At 42.9% G+C, this 11,253-nt stretch overlaps 2 protein-coding genes across 3 annotated transcripts; both read left to right on the plus strand.

Moving 5' to 3' along the window:
* Positions 1-1,281: 1,281 nt before the first annotated feature.
* Positions 1,282-3,584, plus strand: LOC309809736 (gamma-crystallin B; the record flags this gene model as incomplete). The annotated part of the gene is made up of 3 exons (XM_082631137.1): positions 1,282-1,524; positions 1,630-1,869; positions 3,309-3,584. The coding sequence occupies exons 1-3, from the start codon at positions 1,516-1,518 to the stop codon at positions 3,582-3,584; spliced, it is 525 nt and encodes a 174-aa protein (XP_082487263.1). The 5' UTR covers positions 1,282-1,515.
* Positions 3,585-8,797: 5,213 nt separating this feature from the next.
* Positions 8,798-10,597, plus strand: LOC309809778 (gamma-crystallin C; the record flags this gene model as incomplete). 2 transcript variants are annotated; one of them, XM_082631211.1, is made up of 3 exons in its annotated part: positions 8,798-9,040; positions 9,146-9,388; positions 10,322-10,597. In XM_082631211.1, the coding sequence occupies exons 1-3, from the start codon at positions 9,032-9,034 to the stop codon at positions 10,595-10,597; spliced, it is 528 nt and encodes a 175-aa protein (XP_082487337.1). In that variant the 5' UTR covers positions 8,798-9,031. The 2 variants fall into 2 exon arrangements, with proteins under 2 accessions (XP_082487337.1, XP_082487338.1); XM_082631212.1 differs by having other exon boundaries at positions 8,864-9,040; positions 10,325-10,597.
* Between the last annotated feature and the right edge of the window lie 656 nt (positions 10,598-11,253).

An 11,253-nucleotide genomic window follows, 5' to 3' on the forward strand; every position in this document is an offset into this window, starting at 1 on the left:
TGAAACAAAGGGGTTTGTTACTGGTTACAGTGACGGAGAGAACATACACCATGGGGAAGCATGGACTGTCTCTGTAAGAAGGTTAGAAAGAACCGTGATAGGATTTGTACTTTGGTTGGGTGACTTGGGGAAGTTGGACTTCCCTGGTGGTCCAGTGGTTAGGACTCTGCACTTCCACTGCAGGGGGCACAGGTTCAATCCCTGGTCGGGGAACTAAGACCCCACATGCTGTGCGGTGCGGCCAAAAAAACATAATATAAACAATAAAATAAAAAGCAGGAGTTCACTAAATTGGATGTTGTCAGACAGCAAGGGTAATTTTATGATTGGATATCTTAATAGATCTACTCATGGGGAAGGGAGCAAAGAACAAGGATTAAGCTGCCATTGGTATAGAAGCAGCAGTTATCATTTTGGCTGAGAGAGGGCCTGTGTCTGGTATTTTGTGGGTGGCACATTCGCTTTGTTTTTGCCTATGCTTAGACAAAATTACGAAGTCGCCTTATTTTGTCTCATTTCATCGTGGTCTCAGGGTAACCTTGCCTCGGTATTCTGTGAGATTGTTTATGTCTAATAGGGAAATATGGCCTAGCTCTGAGGGCCAGACCAGCTTTCAAATATTAGAGGCTGTAGGCCCTTTCTTTCTTTTTCTTTCTTTCTTTCTTTCTCTCTCTCATTCAACATACTATATCCAATGATATAAGTATTATGAAATAACTCTTGCTCTGAGAGGTTGTGTGGCTTGCCAAGTTCACGTGGCTACTAAGTGGACATTCTGAGTCCACGAAGCTTTACTGCCTTCCCCTGGTAAACGGAAAGCAATCTATAAAGCAATATACTTCTCAGTCTTGAACCCAATGGTCATAAAAACCTTTCTTTTGGTTCTTATCACAAGTCGGCTACGCGGGGCTGGTTTCCAGTTATATGAAGCGTACTCACCAAAGAGGAAGTTAAAAGCCATGCCTTAAAGCCTTGTCAAAACTAGCAAGAATCAGAATCCAGATTTGTGTCCTGTACTGGATTGACAAGTCCTATGAAGAAAGCAGTTTTAAGATAGAGTGGTCTCCGTGGGCCAGGAAAATTAGTGCTTGTGGCATTCTGCTTCACCCACAGCCTCTCTGGGATTCTGGGGCACTTCCATAAAGACAGGGATTTTCCCCCCAAAATACACAGGGCATCAATGAATCATATGTATAGAGACGTGAGTTTCAGGTCAGAAGTTCAGACTGATGTGCTGATAAATTTATAAAACACTAAGAATCCAAATAAAAGCAACTCTAGGGACTCATCCAGAGCCCGAACAGGACAGCGTTAGAATATACCAGAGAATGAGGGCAGACTAGACAGGCATTTCCACTGAATGCAGCGCGCAGAGGGATCCATAAAATCCCCTTACTCACCCCCGGGGCCCCTTTTGTGTCGTTCCTGCCAACACAGCAGCCGTCCTGCTATATAGACCCGCTGCGCTGCCGGGGCCCCATCACACTGAACTCGCATCATCCGTGTCAACCAGCCATGGGGAAGGTAAACGGAACACAGTGAAATAAAATGGAGCGGGGAAAAATGCCTCTATACAAGATCTCTTATGGGGAGCAAATGATTTAATGTTGAATTACACTTCCTTTGCAGATCACCTTCTACGAGGACCGGGGCTTCCAGGGCCGCTGCTACGAGTGCAGCAGCGACTGCCCCAACCTGCAGCCCTACTTCAGCCGCTGCAACTCCATCCGGGTGGACAGCGGCTGCTGGATGCTCTACGAGCGCCCCAACTACCAGGGCCACCAGTACTTCCTGCGGCGCGGCGACTACCCCGACTACCAGCAGTGGATGGGCCTCAACGACTCCATCCGCTCCTGCCGCCTCGTCCCCACAGTGAGTGTGGCTCTGTCTTTGCCTTCCTCTCTTTGCAAATCAAAGCCATTAAAAACTGTCATCCTTCAACCAAATGGTTCCAACTGGATAGCAGACAGGGGGAGTGAGCCAGTGCAGGCAGTCCATTCTAGAGGGCGTCCCAGATAGCAAGCCATTCTTCATGGACTCTGGTGGTTTTTTTAAAATCACATGTTCCCAGTTTTTCATGTTTTAAACGGAATCAAAAATGAAAAGACTCATTAACAAAAAGCAGAACATAGAAGAGACTGAAGTTATCATCTGTTCGAGATATAATTTCTTTTTTGTGTGTTGAAGTATAGTTGATTTACAATGTTCTGTTAATGTCTGCTGTACAGCAAAGTGATTCAGTTTTACATACATACATTCTTTTTTTTATATTCTTTTCCATTATGGTTTTTCACCAGACACTGAATATGGTTCTCTGGGCTATACAGTAGGACCTTGTTGTTTATCCATTCTATATAGAATAGTTTGCCTCTGCTAACCCCAAACTCCCACTGCAAGATATAATTTCTTAAAGTGGTCATTCCAAGCCATATCAACTCAGAATTCCAATACATCACAACTTATAAATACAATCTGGCTCTGTTTAATTGATAAAAATACTTTTGCTTGCTTTGGCTTACTTTTCTATTTGATGATCCTCCCAGAGAAGACAGGCACCCTAGCTTCTATTCTGATTTTGTTGGCAGTGCCTATTAGCTCACCTAGAGGTAGAAATTAGAGGAAAGGCCACATCCAAAACTAAAGTTTGAGATTCAGCCTTTCCTAGAGAGTGAAGGCAGAGTTCTTAGAAGAATGTGTAGACGTGCGGGAGCATGAGATATGGTGTCATCCAAACAGAGCTGCAGGAAGACCATTCCTGCTGCTGAGGGAATGAGGAAGTGAAGGGTAGGAGGCCAGAAAGGAAGCTTAAGAGTCACATAGGTGGAAATTTGAACTGAAAATGAAGTTATGAAAACAGAGGTAGGGAAGATGTGTCATCTTATTTTTTTGCAAGAGCTTAATAATCCATAGTATGCATGAAAACCAAAACATTAGCCTTACAGAAAATAGCTAAATGTTGATTCCTTTATAACAAGGGTAATACATCAAATGAGGCTTCACTTTCCAATGATGCTCACTTTTCTCCTTTGAGAGGGATGTTCTCTAATAAGAAGCACTAAAATGATCAATTTTATTTTAGACAAACCTAAATTCTGAAGGACAGAGACTGGTGCATAGCAGTTAAAGAGCTGCTAAGTTCTGTTCCTAGCTTAGCCCATCCACCATGAGATTCATGGGTGGGCGATGGGGTCCAGGAAGGCTCCTTAACTCTGCGACATGGTTGTGGTGAAAGCAGACTTGGACTAAGGGAACTTTAATTTCTCTCTATTTGTGTTCACTTACTTTTTCTTTTCTGTCTGCCACCCTAGCACTCCGGCACTTACAGAATGAGAATCTATGAGAGAGATGACTTCAGAGGACAAATGTCAGAGGTCACAGACGATTGTCTCTCTCTTCAGGACCGCTTCCACCTCAATGAGATCCACTCTCTCAATGTGCTGGAGGGCTCCTGGGTCCTTTATGAGCTGCCCAACTACAGGGGAAGGCAGTACCTCCTGAGGCCAGGGGAGTACAGGAGATATCTTGACTGGGGAGCGCTGAATGCCAAAGCTGGTTCTCTAAGACGGGTGACAGATTTTTACTAAAGTATTTTCATTCTCCACTTTTCTCCTTTAGAATCTAATAAAAGATTTAGCTTGTGTTTCTGGCACTAATAGAGTCCTGCCTTTTTTTTAATCTATTAGGACTTCAAAAGCAATAATGGCACTTGGCCAGACATGATAACATGTTTTCAAGATGGGGAACAACCTCTTATAAGGGGAAGTAAGTCAAAGGTATTATTGCCAGCATTCTTTTAAAGGCTAGGCCATGTAGGCTCAAAGTTCAGTTCAACTGGGCTCAACCCATTTGTGGTTAATCTTACAAGGATATATTTACAGTTACAATAATAAACAAGTACTTATTGAAACACCTCAAGTTATCCCTCCAGGTTATCCCCACCATCTTCCCTATATAGTCCAAGTCTTAATTGATAAGGAAAGCCATTCTCATCTAGACTCTTACTTTAGCTCCATAAACAAACAAATAAATGAACTGGTCCTCTTACCTACTGCACTCTTTATCCTTCTAACAGCCTCCATCCCTTTTCTCCCATTTCCAATACCTCATACCTCCATGAGATTTCCCAATAGAATTCACTGTCTCTTTGTTATATGTGTTTTGTACAAAATTTTCAGGATTTTTACGAAAAACCATATGCACATAGGAAAACTCTGCCTCCTATCATTTTTTTTTTCTGGCCATGCTGCATGTGGGTCTTATTTCCCCTTCCAGGGATCAAACCCACACCTCCCTACAGTGGAAGCACGGAGTCTTAACTACTGGACGGCCAAGGAAGTCCCTGCCTCCCATCCTTTTAATGGGAGTAAAGTACTATGACCATATATGGAAAAATAAGGGACCTCTCTGGTGGTGCAGTGGTTAAGAATCCTCCTGCCAGTGCAGGGGATACAGGTTCAGTCCCTGGGCTGAGATCACACGTGTCACGGAGCATCTAAGCCCATGCACCATAACTACTGAGCCTGAGCTCTAGAGCCTGCATGCCACAAGTACTGAAGCCCATGTGCCTAGAGCCTATGCTCTGCAAAAAGAGAAGCCCGGGCACGCAATGAAGAGTACCTCCTGCTGGCCACAACTAGAGAAAGCCCATGTGCAGCAATGAAGACCAATGCAGCAAAAATAATAATAATAATAATAATAATAATAATAATAATAATAATAATAAAGAAAAATAATACTAAATCAAAAATAGGGCACTAAAATTTTCTGGAGTTTGCTTGTTTGATTCAGTTGTTTTCTTTATTTTAACAACATAGATTAAGGTCACTAATAAAAAATTACAACATAATAAATTAAAGAAATTAAAAATAGGTGAATGAAAAAATTGGGTCGGAAAAAACACAAGAGTGATTGAGAGGGAGAGATGGAGCCAGGAGTGAAGTTTGAGCACAAACTGGGTGCTATAAAGGCACTTTGGTGGCTGAAGTTAGAACCTGATTTGGATCCAGCAGCCAAGACATAGAAGGAAACATGATCAGTTCCATGACTGACAGAGTCCATAAGACAAATTAATTAATTATTCAAGACTAGCCTAACCATTCCCAGTACTGAAACCTAAAAGAAAATTTTCTTGTGGGTCCTAGTAAGGAAGATACTGAGTAAACAACATCCTCAATAACATCCTGTGATAATTAAATATGGTTCTTAGGACTGTTTCTTATAAAGTTCCCCAGTGAAGCTGACAGCTTCAGGTCAAAGTTCATCTGAAGTACCCCATCCTTTGAGATCCTAATAAATGGCTCAAAGCTCATCTCACAGCACGTGGGAGACTTACGTACCCACTTCTTTCAACACACATATACGCAATGTTTCTTGGAATTCTGGAGAGGAGACGAGTTGTTTACGCTTTTCCCAGTTACTCTCCACTCTGAACTCCTGCCTTGTCATTGAGTGGATCCACACTGACCCAAAGTGGAAACATAGTGCCTTTTCCTTGAACTCCTGAACCATTTCTCACATAAAGCATTAATGTGTGCAGCCGGCTTTGTTATAGAGGTTGTGAGGGGAGAGATGCAAGTTTAGATCACAATAGCACAACAATATCAAGTTTAATATTGGATGACCCTGCTCTAGTCTGCAAGCTCCAACCTGCTGCTGGGGGGCCTGGTCTTTCCCTTCCTTGCTCCTCTCTTCCCTGTCCTTAGATGTACCCACATGGTTGTTCATTCTCTGTAGTCTCCTTCCATCTCACGCATTCAAGGGCTCCATATCCACCACCCAAGTGGCTTATTACCAGAACAAGCATATAATTTGTTGCTTATCCTTAGTCATTTTTGAGAGTGAGTGTGTTCTATTAAGGATTACACTGGAGCAAGAAGCATGAACCAGGACCGTTCCAGGCAAACTGCAGAACATGGTAAGGCTCTTTATAAAGGTTCCTTCCCTGGAAAAATAGATTCTTATATTATTGGATATTAATTGTTCCTAAATCTCAGTTCTTTAACCTTTAAGCTCCCAAAACTAGTGTTGGCTTCCTGGAGACATTAGCCAGGGTCCTCTGTTTGCCAATAATAATACAGCAAGCATGAATGAGAAAGCCAAAAGCTTCTTGGAGTGCCAAGTTTTACATTATTTGCCTAGTAGGCATAAAATCACAGGCATCAGACATGGAAATTATCCTGAAACACCTGAACTGAAGGCACATAAAACTAGAGACCCTGGATCTCATTGACCAAGTTTGCAAGTTGCTTCCCTTCCTGGGGCACAGGCAAAGAGAATGCTATCCACCCTCTAATCCCAACGTAAAGAAAAAGTCAACAGTGGGGAGTGGCCGGGGGAAGACATTATGCCCAAACTAACTCCTAATCTACCCTTCCTCCTTCTCTCTATCCTCTCTCTAAACACTGGGACCTTGAAGAGATGAGTGTCTGAGGTGAAAGCAGAGAAGGGATACCCTACAGGATCCCACTAACCTTCTCCCCATGAAGATGAACCAACAATTCGAGATAACCCTGGTATCAGCCTACATACCGTACACAAACTAGATCAAATGCAGGGTGCTTGTGTCATCCTACACATTGAAAGTTGTAAATGCTGAACTTTGATGTGAGTGTGTAAGCCTGTTGTGCTGAGCCTTTGAAAGAGGTCCCGTGGACTATTACAATGATGAATTTCAGACGAGGGAATAACGTTCATATCCCCCAGACATTTATTGAGTAAACTTTACAGGCCAGTTCATTTTTCCAGTTAGTGAGAATACAAAAGTAAAGATGGATGGCAGGGCGGAGGGGCGGGGAGATAAATTAGGACTTTGGGATGAACATATACACATTACTATACATAAAATAGTAAACAACAAGGACCTCATATATAGCACAGGGGACTATACTCAATAACCCATAAGGGAAAGGCATCTGAAAAAGAATAGATATAAATATATGTAAATCTGAATCGCTACACCTGAAACTAACAAAACACTGTATATCAGCTACACACACACACACACACACACACAAACACACACACAAGGAAAAGAAAAGAAAAGAAGAAGGAATAAATCAGAGTAGTGTTTTTCAAAGTTTGGTCCAAGAACAACCTGCTGCTGCCAGTTAAAAATACAGATTCTTAGAGTCTTTTCCAGATCTAATGATGCAGCGTCTCAGAAGAGGGTAGAGCCTGGCAATTAGCATTTTTAATAAGCACAGGTGATTCTTAATGCACCCTGGAGTTTGAAAAACACTAGATGATTTCTAAAGTTCCTTCCAAATCTACATTTTTACCACACAATGGCTTTGTGGTGGAGACATTTTTCAGGCATCTTTGAGAGGACTGAACATTTTTGAGAGACAAATGGGCTGAAGTCATCCTTAATAATGTCTCACTATTCCTAGTATCAAACGTTTATTCAGTGCTCATTTGTGCCAAGTATGTGCCAAATATGTGCCAAACACATTAAACACATAATCCCATTTATTCAGGTCAATGTCCTTTAGCCAAAAGCCACCAGACACACCTGTTGTGAAACAAAGGGGTTTGTTACTGGTTACAGTGACGGAGAGAACATACACCATGGGGAAGCATGGACTGTCTCTGTAAGAAGGTTAGAAAGAACCGTGATAGGATTTGTACTTTGGTTGGGTGACTTGGGGAAGTTGGACTTCCCTGGTGGTCCAGTGGTTAGGACTCTGCACTTCCACTGCAGGGGGCACAGGTTCAATCCCTGGTCGGGGAACTAAGACCCCACATGCTGTGCGGTGCGGCCAAAAAAACATAATATAAACAATAAAATAAAAAGCAGGAGTTCACTAAATTGGATGTTGTCAGACAGCAAGGGTAATTTTATGATTGGATATCTTAATAGATCTACTCATGGGGAAGGGAGCAAAGAACAAGGATTAAGCTGCCATTGGTATAGAAGCAGCAGTTATCATTTTGGCTGAGAGAGGGCCTGTGTCTGGTATTTTGTGGGTGGCACATTCGCTTTGTTTTTGCCTATGCTTAGACAAAATTACGAAGTCGCCTTATTTTGTCTCATTTCATCGTGGTCTCAGGGTAACCTTGCCTCGGTATTCTGTGAGATTGTTTATGTCTAATAGGGAAATATGGCCTAGCTCTGAGGGCCAGACCAGCTTTCAAATATTAGAGGCTGTAGGCCCTTTCTTTCTTTTTCTTTCTTTCTTTCTTTCTCTCTCTCATTCAACATACTATATCCAATGATATAAGTATTATGAAATAACTCTTGCTCTGAGAGGTTGTGTGGCTTGCCAAGTTCACGTGGCTACTAAGTGGACATTCTGAGTCCACGAAGCTTTACTGCCTTCCCCTGGTAAACGGAAAGCAATCTATAAAGCAATATACTTCTCAGTCTTGAACCCAATGGTCATAAAAACCTTTCTTTTGGTTCTTATCACAAGTCGGCTACGCGGGGCTGGTTTCCAGTTATATGAAGCGTACTCACCAAAGAGGAAGTTAAAAGCCATGCCTTAAAGCCTTGTCAAAACTAGCAAGAATCAGAATCCAGATTTGTGTCCTGTACTGGATTGACAAGTCTTGTGAAGAAAGCAGTTTTAAGATAGAGTGGTCTCCGTGGGCCAGGAAAATTAGTGCTTGTGGCATTCTGCTTCACCCACAGCCTCTCTGGAATTCTGGGGCACTTCCATAAAGACAGGGATTTTCCCCCCAAAATACACAGGGCATCAATGAATCATATGTATAGAGACGTGAGTTTCAGGTCAGACGTTCAGACTGATGTGCTGATAAATTTATAAAACACTAAGAATCCAAATAAAAGCAACTCTAGGGACTCATCCAGAGCCCGAACAGGACAGCGTTAGAATATACCAGAGAATGAGGGCAGACTAGACAGGCATTTCCACTGAATGCAGCGCGCAGAGGGATCCATAAAATCCCCTTACTCACCCCCGGGGCCCCTTTTGTGTCGTTCCTGCCAACACAGCAGCCGTCCTGCTATATAGACCCGCTGCGCTGCCGGGGCCCCATCACACTGAACTCGCATCATCCGTGTCAACCAGCCATGGGGAAGGTAAACGGAACACAGTGAAATAAAATGGAGCGGGGAAAAATGCCTCTATACAAGATCTCTTATGGGGAGCAAATGATTTAATGTTGAATTACACTTCCTTTGCAGATCACCTTCTACGAGGACCGGGGCTTCCAGGGCCGCTGCTACGAGTGCAGCAGCGACTGCCCCAACCTGCAGCCCTACTTCAGCCGCTGCAACTCCATCCGGGTGGACAGCGGCTGCTGGATGCTCTACGAGCGCCCCAACTACCAGGGCCACCAGTACTTCCTGCGGCGCGGCGACTACCCTGACTACCAGCAGTGGATGGGCTTCAACGACTCCATCCGCTCCTGCTCTCTCATCCCCCATGTGAGTTCAGCTTGATTCCAATCATGCCACCTGAGTGTCCTCACTCTGTTATTGATGGGTGTTAGGGCGAGGGAAGTTTTCCTTTAAATACACCTAAGGGTTAAGTGGGCTTTGGGTAACTACCAAAGCCCAGGTAGATCCCGGCACAAAAACAGCAGAGAACGTAAGGAAGAATTCACTTAGGGAAAGAGTTAGTTTTGTTTTTCATCTTTGCTGCCATTAGGTCAGTCAAAGCTTGTCTGTGACAAATGTAATATCACAATGGGATATAAAACAAACTTGCGAGTGGGAAGCTGTTTAGGCATAAGAAGGCAGTATTTCTAACAAATTAATTTTTACCTATAGTAAAGGAATTGATAATGAACAAATTAGAAAATTTCCACTGCAGACTAGTAAAAATGGAAAACTCTGTTGTTAATATAGGCTATTCAAAGTTATCTTCCAATTTTGGAAAAGATAATTTTTCTTAATTTGGAAAATCAGTTGAGTTCTGGTTTCAGACTATTTAAACAAATTTTCCACCAAAGGATGTGATTTTTTAAAATCCTGTTTTAGTGGTAAATTTATGTGTATATGTATATAACTTTGGGAGATAATATTCATATTAAAATATAGGCAAAATACTTATCATTTTCCCCCAAAATGTAGGTTTATTACCTAGGAATCAAGAAATTATGGAATTAAGAATTAGGAATCAAGATATTTGAGTTCATGATGGATTCTAACCCAGACCTTGAACTTCTTAAAAATTCCATCTCTCACATAAGAAGTAGAAAATGAGCATTTGTTAAATGCTAGTAGAACACAGATCCATATGAAGCATTCACAGCAATTTCAGAGTCTCAGTTTTGACACTGACAACCTCATGCTCCAACCTGCCAAGTTTATCTCTTGTTTGGTTGTTTTTTCTGCTCTTTCTCTTTGTGGACCGAGCAGACAACCTCCCACAGGCTGCGGCTGTATGAGAGAGAGGATCACAAAGGCCTCATGGTGGAGCTGAGCGAGGACTGCTCCTGCATCCAGGACCGCTTCCACCTGAATGAGGTCCGCTCCCTCCACGTGCTGGAGGGCTGCTGGGTCCTCTATGAGATGCCCAACTACTGTGGCCGGCAGTACCTACTGCGACCCCAAGAGTACAGGCGCTACCACGACTGGGGGGCCATGGACGCTAAGGCCGGCTCTTTGCGGAGGGTGGTGGATTTATACTAAAATAGTTTCACACTACCATTTTCTCATTTTGGAACCTAATAAAGTATTTAGTCTGTATTGTTGGCAGTCGCTGGCTTCTGTTTTTCTTTCATTGTGTGTCAATTAATTCACCTGTAAATACTCCCTCTTAAAGGTAGAGGAGTGGATAAGAGGAGGCGGAGTCTGTTCTAGAACAGCATCAAGGTAGAATGAGTTTTGAACAAGGCTCAGAAGTGGGGGTGGAGAAAGGAGAGAGCCTGTCTGAGAAATAAAGGCAGATCAAAGGAGAGAAATGGGAGAGGGTGACTGGTGAGAAGGGAGGCATTCAGCTGAGGGCCTAAGGAAGAGCATTCCAGGAGTTTCCATCTGACCCAAGAAGTAGTTGTAAGCCACAGAGTCACAGATGAGTGGTGAGGGCAGCCCATTTGGAAAAAGCCTGATTAGACTCTATAAGGAATTATACTTTTGTTTTCTTTCAAGCACAGTAATATATAACTAATGCCATGGCTGCCATCAGCCATTGCCATACTTTTGGACTCAGCTGAAGACCCTCCTTCTTATTCTAAAACAGCTCCTGACCAGGGTGCAACTTTTGGCCAGTACAGCTGCTGGACCAAACACTGAGTGAAGTTTAGAAACTGCACAGCTGTTCACAGTGCTCAGCTAATGCAAATAAA

Source organism: Mesoplodon mirus (assembly GCF_964341445.2).
Source record: "Mesoplodon mirus genome assembly, chromosome: 8".
Lineage (NCBI taxonomy): Eukaryota > Metazoa > Chordata > Mammalia > Artiodactyla > Ziphiidae > Mesoplodon > Mesoplodon mirus.